Source organism: Carya illinoinensis, chromosome 11 (genome assembly GCF_018687715.1).
Source record: "Carya illinoinensis cultivar Pawnee chromosome 11, C.illinoinensisPawnee_v1, whole genome shotgun sequence".
NCBI classification, from domain to species: domain Eukaryota; kingdom Viridiplantae; phylum Streptophyta; class Magnoliopsida; order Fagales; family Juglandaceae; genus Carya; species Carya illinoinensis.
In genome coordinates this window covers 10,347,872-10,357,359 of record NC_056762.1, presented here as the reverse complement: position 1 = coordinate 10,357,359, position 9,488 = coordinate 10,347,872, and the positions used below count along the sequence as shown (strand labels likewise).

Here is a 9,488-nt window from a genome sequence, read left to right as displayed (position 1 = left end):
ATTATGGTCATCATCAATATGTGGATTATTTATATGTGAAGTTGATAATGTAGGAGGATTAGCAATTGGATTACTATGGAAAATATCATTATTGTATGAATTTTCTAATGGAGGGAATAGAAATGTGTGATTTTGAGGATCAAATGGTACAACTGTAAAAGGAAGAATGTTTTTATAAAATATAACAATTCTAGAGAAGAAAACTTTCTTAGTATGGAGATCCATTATTTTGTAGCCTTTTATATCAGAGGGATACCCAAGAAATATGCACTTGACAGCTCTAGGATCAAAATTTTGTCTGTGATATTGAAGTATTGAAGCAAAGCAAAGACAACTAAATACTTTTAGATGAGCAAGTTTTGGTGTTTTATTAAAAAACATTTCATAGGGAGTTTTGTTTCTAAGAAGAGGAGTAGGGATCCTATTAATAATATGAGCTGCTGTGAGAACACAGTCACTCCAAAAAAATAATGGAATATTTGCATGAAACATTAAAACCCTAGCTGTACTAAGTAAATGTTGATGTTTTCTTTCTATTATGTCATTTTGCTGTGGGGTTTTTACACAACTTCTTTGGTGTAAAATTTCATTTTCATGATAGAAATCTGTGAGTAGGAACTCGGGTCCATTGTCTGATCTTATAATTTTGACAGCAAAATCAAACCGTGTTTTAATCATTTTAGAGAAACCTTTAAGTATGAATGAAACTTCAGATTTTGTTTTAAGCATATAAACCCAAGTACAACGTGTAAAATCATCAACAATTGTTAAAAAAAATTTATAACTTGAATAAGAAATGGTTCCAAAAGGACCCCATATGTCACAGTGAGTCAAATTAAACATTTTATTAGATTTGCTATGTAATACAGGAAATGATAGTTTTCTTTGCTTTGCTAAGGGACAGATATCACATACACTTTGACAATCCATAGAGATAGAATGATCAAGATGTTTAAGAGAAGAAAGTCTAGAAAGAGATACATAGCCTAATCTGTAATGCCATAAGTCCAATGACTTTTGAGATGTAGCAGAAAAATGAGTTGGATTAGTCTTAGAATTTTCAAAGGCAAAATTGAAGTAATATAAGCCTTGTTTCTCAAATGCAATCCCAATCATCTTCTTTATTAATTGGTCCTGTAAAAGGCAATGAGTACGAAAGAAAAACAAAGAAATATTAGAATCTTTGGTTAGCTTAGAAATAGACAAAAGATTAAAGGTAAAGGATGGAACACATAAGACATTTTCCAAGAAAAAATTATTAGAAATGCAAATTGTTCCTATGTGTGTTGCTGGTATAACTTGTCCATTGAGTAAATTGACAGATATATTTATTGGTTTAGGAGGAAAGCAGTAGAATAAGGGTGAACAGATCACATCAGTGTCTAATATCCAAGAACAATTAAATTTTGAAATGGTAGAAACTGAATTGCAAGAAGAATTACCAGAAAATTGAGAGGAAGTAACAAAATTGCAAGTTGATAAATTTTGGGTGTTTGAGGGGATTTGAGATGACAGAGAGGAATTGGCAATAGGTAGCAGTTTATTGAAATCTTTAGAAGTCAAAGAAACCATGTGGTGAGACTCATTATTGTTTTGTTTACAGACATCATCAGTTACAATTGCAGCATGAGCAGCAGAATGAATTCTCTTTCCTTTCGGTCCAGTCCACCCAGGAGGGTATCCATGAAGCAGGAAACACTTATCCATTGTATGTCCATTGTATCCACAATGTGTATAATGAAGAATAGATTTTTTGGATTTTTCTTTGGAAAATCTGTATTGATTTGCTGTAGGAGTCGACTGTTTAACCATCAATGCATGAATTTCAGTAGAAACTGAATTGGTTAGTTGTCTTTGGCTTTCTTCTTAGAGTAATAAATAGAAGACCTTGGCCATAGGTGGTAATGGTATTGAAAGAAACAACTGACTTCTTATGGATGCAAAAGAATCATTTAAAGCAACTAGAAACTTCAGAACATAGTCTGATTGTTGCCTTTGTAGTAAAAAGGAGAAAAGATCACATGTACAACTTGACATTTTTCCACAAGTACATATTGGAAAAGGACGAAAACTTACATTTTCATCCCATAATGTTTTAAAAGCACTGAAGTACTCAGTGACAGAGGAAGAACCTTGGTCGATGCAACTCAAAGATTTTTCAAAATGAAAAACCCTTGGTCCATCACTTCTTAAGTATCGAGTCTTCAATTATTCCAAAGATCAATAGATGAATTTACATATAGCAAACTGTTTCGAATATTTTTGAAAATAGTGTTTATAAGACAAGAAAGTACCAAGTTATTTGCCCTTAACCAAGCTGTGTGAATGACATATTCAGAAAAATGTGGAGGTCGAATTGAACCATCGATGAATGCCACTTTATTCTTGACAGATAAAGCAATGGTAATCAAGCGGCTCCAAGCAACATAGTTATCTCCAGTAAAGATCTCTGAGACAATAAGGGCACCAGGGTTATCACTAGGATGCAGATAGTAGGGACTTGATGAAATATCTGATGGATTTATGTTTGGGACAGAATCAACAGAATTTTCAGAACCCATTTCAAGAAAGATCAAGAATCACGATCTTGGAGTTTGTAATGTAGAAAAATTACTACAAATTCTTGAGGAATTTATAATACAGAAAAAATTGTAATGAAAAGAGAAGAAAGAAGATGGATTGAATCCCAAAAGAGAAATGTGCAGAATTTCTAATCTGATACAATGATAAGAACTTGATCAAGTGAAGGAAGAACTTGAAAATAGAGAAAAAGGAAAAGAATTTTGAATTGTATTAATGAAAAGAAGTGCTTTACAAGTATGCTATTACACTCTATTTATACTAAAAATGTAAAGTAACATAATTAACTAACTATATTATATTGACTATTTTGACCTTTTCTACTTTGAATTTTAATTCCATATTATCTATATGTGATGCAATACTTCAACACTGGAAGGGGTAAAAGAGGAATTTACGCTTTGTCCTTATTAAAGTTGAGTTATTTTTACTTTTAGTGTTTTTTTAACTTTTTTTTTTAATTTTTTTTTATATTATTTTTAAAAATATCTAAAAAACTAAATTGTTTAGCAAATGATGTATATGAGGTTAGCATTTCTAACAAAATTAATAATATTGAAAATATCGGATGAAGAATTAATTTGATGGATCTTTTAAATCATAATACGAGATAAGACAGAATAAAATAAAACTAAAAAAAGAAACAAAAATTATATAAAGTGGAGAAAGGTATTTATTTAGGTGAAGCGTTTGGACCGTTAGATTTCAACGCGTGCAAGGTATACGGTTGAAAGCTCATCCCCATCATCACGGTTTGAGTTGACCATGACACCAGTCGGTCAATTAGCCAAACCCTGGAAAACCTTTTATACACCTTCGCATACCTGCCAAATCTCAAACAGCCGTGAAGCAGATCACCCCCAAGAGCCAAAATTAATTCAATTTTCGACACCCAATGGCCCAAAACACAAAACCCACAAGCATTCTAGATTCTCTGGGCGAAGAGATTATCAGAATCATAGCACCAGTCTCAATCTGCATGTTCATGGTGGTCATTTTGGTCTCTGTCCTCGATTCAAGTTCTTCATCTTCCACTTCAGCGTCGGTCACCTCCATAGCCACCATTGCATATTCTGAAACCAATTCGGACTCTTCCTGGGATAAATTCGTAGGTGCCCTTTTGAACTCCCTTGTGTTTGTGGCTGTTGTCACTGCTGTCACATTTATTTTGGTGCTGCTTTTCTACCTCAGATGCACTAAGTTCTTGAAACTCTACATGGGTTTTTCTGCTTTTGTTGTTTTGGGATTCATGGGTGGTGAAATTGCATTGTTCCTGATTGAAGATTTTAGTATTCCTGTTGACTGTATTACGTTTGTGGTGGCTTTGTTTAATTTTGCCGTTGTGGGTGTTTTGGCTGTTTTCATGTCAAAAATGGCAATTCTTGTGACACAAGCCTACTTAGTTGTTATTGGGATGTTGGTTGCTTATTGGTTTACTCAATTGCCTGAATGGACTACTTGGCTGCTATTGGTTGCCATGGCATTGTATGATCTTGCTGCAGTTCTGTTGCCAGTTGGGCCCCTAAGGCTCTTGGTGGAGCTTGCAATATCAAGGGATGAGGATATCCCAGCATTGGTGTATGAGGCTCGGCCGGTAACTCATAACGACTCAGGTGCAGTGGGTCGAGTAGCACAGAGGAGAGTATGGAGAGGTAGGAGCGGTGAGAATTCAGATCATGGGTCAAACAATAATCCAAATGCCAATTCCGTGTTTGTTGAGAATGTGGATTCCGGGTCAAACTCCACCTCAAATGCCAGTGTCGTTCCAGATTCAAGTACAGAATCTAATACCTTAGTTAGTGGGCACAACGATGCTACATTGGTTAGAGCTGAAGAAGGTTGGGTTCCAGAGAGGGACGCAGAGCTATCTGCACCATTAATTGACCCTAGAATGAACATTCAGCCACAGCAATCAGAACTTGAAGGAATTGGGTTGGGGTCTTCTGGTGCAATCAAACTAGGGTTGGGTGACTTCATCTTCTACAGTGTATTGGTTGGTAGGGCAGCCATGTATGATTTTATGACAGTGTATGCTTGTTATCTTGCAATTATAGCCGGTCTGGGAATCACTCTGGCACTCTTGGCACTATATCAGAAAGCTTTGCCTGCTCTTCCTGTGTCAATAGCATTGGGTGTATTGTTCTATGTCTTGACTCGGTTTTTACTTGAAGTTTTTGTTGTGGAATGTTCTTTGAACCTCTTGATGTTCTGAATATAAACCACATTGTAAAAGTTTGCTACTCAGTCACACAATATATAGCATTGGAAAGTTTGGTGTGTGAAATCCTTTTATGTTTTAACTTGAATTTGCTTCTTCCCATAATTGATTGCTCATTATTTTTTAGTTTGGTTTCAATTTGATGGTAAGTGATTCTGACAAGATATGTTTGCTTGAGCCTGGGATTCTCTGACTTGACACTTTGTTTTGTAACTTAAGATTCTACATTCTGTAGGAAAGAACCGAAAATAAGATACACTATAAGGTAGGAGAATTTGTGAAATGTAAGCTGGTTTCTGGTTAAATAAGTGAATATGGGACACAGGTTGGAAGACAGAAGGTTGCAAAGTGAAACCATGATTGGTTAGAAACTGGAAACTGAGGTTGGTTGTTCTATTGATCAAAGAGGAGGTGTTTGAAACGGTTACATGGCTAAGAAGTCTGTAGTGGTGCTAGCTTGTAAGTGACTCATGCTTTCATTGACTACATGCAGCAGGTGCACTCCGTGCAGTGTGGATGCAGAATTACTAAAGAAAAAGATTTTGTTTAGGACTTTGAACTAGGATTTGTGTCTATCTTGCTTGTTGCTGGTTTGCTTATTCTTAGGAACTCTTTATTATATTAGTAGTGGGAGTCCAATCAGTATCCGTATTATTAGCAGGTTGCTTTTCATTTACCTCCTGTTTCAGAGAGCATATGTGGTCCAAAATCGCTCACTGCTTTTCTAGCTTCTGGTGGCCATAATCCCCAGATAATTGCCACTCTCTTGTTGTCCCTATTTTCTCAATCATCATGTCCACATGAAATCAAGAATGAGAATAGCTCTTGATTGAAATCAGTATATGGATTCCATAGAAATGCCTCCATTCCTCAGTCTGCTCGAATACAATCAGAAAACCCGAGCTGAATTTCAATCTTTCTGCATGATTAGAACTCAGTTTGACTTCCATCAAGAAGACCACATTGGCAACCTCCATCGTACAAGTTGATGAAGAGCGGGAACTCCCAGTCGGTGGAAAGAATCACTTTGTGCATGTCTGAAGTTTTGTAGCAACAGTTGGATCAATGGATAAAGCAAGCTTTGGAAATGTACAGAAACAACTTCATAAAAAGAGGAAGTACTACTACAATTATTAGGTAAACAACTAAATGAGGAGATTATAAATGGTTGGCTGGAGAAAGTGGAGATAATGTGGAGTCAAAGATCCAAAGCTCTATTGCTGAAGGAGGGGGACCAAAACACTCTGGTTTTTCCACACGAGGCCTCACACAAAAGGATGAAAAATCAAATAAAAAGGATTGGATACTTAAATGCTTCATGGTATGAGGGAAAACATAACGGCTGAAGAAATAGTAAGTTATTACGGGAATTTTGTTTTCTTCATCTGGACCTCAAGATTGTTAGGAGGTTCTTAATTCACTGGAGATTCTTGTGACGACAAAAATGAATGAAGATCTGCTCAGAGCAGGGCTGGAACAAGCAGAGCACTCTACTTGGAATAGACAAATGCAAATAAAATCAGTCAAATGGCTAATAATGGACTAGGCAAGTGTGGATTAGGCAAGTGCTGATAATAGTAACTTTGAGGTATTGTAATTCCATGCCTTCGGGCATATTTGATTGGTAACTGTAGCTTAACTAAATTTATTGTTTAATATTTTCTTCCGTCCAGAAATACTCTCTTTCCTTGAATTTTCCTCTGTTTCTGCTCGTTGCTTTTTCCCTCACTTTCTTGCTCTCGTGTTGGACTTTCTCTTTGTTTCCCATCGTCTCTTCTCTCCGTTTCCCCCTCGTTTCCTTTTCCTTTTGCTCTCTCGTCATTTCCAGCCCAAAGAAGCATCACTTTGCTGGTTTCCTTTGCACAAAAGCTGGTTTCCTTCCTCCTTGTTTCCTTAAAATCCCCCATTTCTTTCAGATTCAGAAAAACATTCCCATTTCTCTTCTGCCCAGCTCTCACCCTCTCTCCTCCTCTCTGACTCTTTGGTCGGATCCTGTAATTTCTTCTTCACTGACTACGGTTAGGGTCAGGAGGTTTATACGTTTACACCTTTTTTGGTTCTCCCTTTTGTTCACCACCTTTTTTATTCACTTCTGGGTTTTCGTTTTTTCTGAAGTTACCGAGGTGGGCGTTTGTTAACTGGATCTGGGAGATTCACTGTTGTTTGCTTTTCTGATTCTGTATTAATTTTGTGAGTGGTGGATTAACATTGAGCTGAATGTGGCTTTCAATTTGGCTCTTAATTTATTCCGCTGCTTGTTCATTTTTCTATATGCTTGAGCAAGGCTTGAATTTGTGGAATTCTTTGTTAATTTTGGTGAAGTCCAGTGTTTGAAGCGAGCTCCTTAGGAATTTTTTTCGTTTAAATTTTTTTTACAGCAATTCTGCTTCAAATTTGTGTTCCTGTTTCTGGGTTGAGCAAGGCTTTTAGGATTTGTGGGGGTGTGGGTTTGAAAATCATCAGTCTCTGATACCACTTGTTTGAGCTCTGCAACTCCAGCAGTCTTCAATATTTCAGGTAAAAATGAAAAGAAGCACATTTCTTGCCAATTCTGTTCAGTATCATTATTAACATCATGTAACACTCCTTCTTGTATATCAGAAATGTCACATACATTCATAACATAAAGCCCGGTAAAGAGATTCGAGATCATGAAAAAATATCTTATTATTGAATCATAAAACTAACTTATCATAATAGAGTTTCATAATACAAAAGCTAAAACATACAAATAACATAAATTAGTTCTATGTATCAAAATCCTTTACTCAACTGCCTAATCATTACTAGACCCATGTGATACGAACAATTATTCAAGGTCAAAGTCGCTGGAAGAATAATCTACTCCTAGCACTCATACTTTGAATCCACGCAATCATCATCCGGGACAAAAACAGAGAAATGAATGAGTTGAAGACTAAGTAATAGCACACCATACTGTAAACTTAACTTCAGTTTAACATTAGACTTAATTTTGAAAACTTATGTCATCATACATACACATAGCATATAGATCTTATTAATAATGTAAGCGAAATCAAACATAATTATGGCAATACATAGTAACATGGATGCATGAATGATTGACTTCGTGCATTTCCTATTATTCGTGCGTAACTCATCCATCTTGTCTTTCACTTACTTAGTGGCCATCATAACATACATGCATTGGTCCAGTTGTTGTTAGTTACATAAATCATATCGTGATCCACTCTTAGGTCCGTGGCACCGCATAATCATAGTATAATTCATATGGTGACCCACGGTTAGGTCCGTGGCACCATATAAATCATATCATGGCATATTGTGAAGCATGCTTAATCTGTGTCACCGAATACATAATAGCATATTTACAATGGACTACACTTAAATCCGTGACTTACACATCTACATTTAACATAAGGCCAATTTTAAAACTCATCATTCATAAATTCGTACTTATCTTTTCTTATCCTATCATGATTCATTTTGACTTCATGGCTTTCGTGGTGTGTAATACTCATGCATGAAATGACATCAAATGAGGCATATTGACATAAGCTTTATATGACATAACATAACATAAGCTCTGCATAGCCTAATCTAAGCATTTCACAACATAACATAAGTATTACATGGCATTAAGTGTTATTTTCACAGGGACCTTTATTTATTATTAATACATTTGAATCAATTTGTAACACCCTTTCCTGTAGTTACGGAATGTATCGTACATTTGTAGAGTAATGCCCGGTAAAAAAATTCCACATCATAAAATAAAATCCTAAAACCTTAATAAATAACCGGGTGTTACAATCTCTCGCCCTAAAGCAAATCTTTTCCTCGAGATGTAATGTCCTCCAATCCTTTCCAGCACGTTGGGAGGTCCTAAATATCTCGGACTCCTCAAGGCGCGCATTGCTTCTTGTTTGGTGCCATTCTAAACTAATATCACACAATACAATTCATACAAATCAGCAAGTAATAATACAAATATTTAATCAATCACACAATCAATCAAGAACATGGCAACAACATCAAACATGGTAGTAAATAACTTCTCTTGAACTATCCAGCTGGCCATCATTCATCCTAGCTATTTATGTCCTAGAGTCATTTCTTCTAAAAGTCTACAGAATCTCTTGATCTGGCTCTAATACCAATTTGTAACACCGCTTCTTGTAGATACGGAATGTTACGTACATTTGTAGCGTAATATCGGATAAAGAGATTCCGTATCATAAAATAAAATTCCAAAATCCTAATGAATAGCCGGGTGTTACATATCATCTTTTGCAATTTTATAACGATGGGACTTATATGGGGCCCTTTCTTATTCATAGTAAGGTAGGTTGTTATTATTATTGTTATGATGATGACGATGATAGCACCGATCGAAACAACAATGATAATAATGATAGCATGTCGTTATTATTCTTGTAGCAATTGTTGTGGTTGTTTGTGAAATTAATGAATCTTATTCCTATATTTGGTGTTATATTTTTCCTAAGTTGGGGCTAAGAAACTCGAAATTTTCCATGAACCTATAGCTACTATTTAATAGAAGCCAGTAACTTCAGCATGAACCGAAAAGCAAAAATTTCATTTCTTTAATGTTTCTTTTGATATGAGGATTATGCTATAAAATGGCCTCATATCTTTGTTGAAGTTATTCAAATGCGGTTGAGTTCAGCAGTAAGATCTATTTTCA

General features: G+C 35.6%; 1 protein-coding gene across 1 annotated transcript; it reads left to right on the top strand.

Moving 5' to 3' along the window:
* Positions 1 to 3,325: 3,325 nt before the first annotated feature.
* Positions 3,326 to 4,864, top strand: LOC122281862 (presenilin-like protein At2g29900). Its single transcript, XM_043093679.1, has one exon. The coding sequence runs from the start codon at positions 3,476 to 3,478 to the stop codon at positions 4,790 to 4,792; it is 1,317 nt and encodes a 438-aa protein (XP_042949613.1). The 5' UTR covers positions 3,326 to 3,475; the 3' UTR covers positions 4,793 to 4,864.
* The last annotated feature ends 4,624 nt before the right edge of the window (positions 4,865 to 9,488 follow it).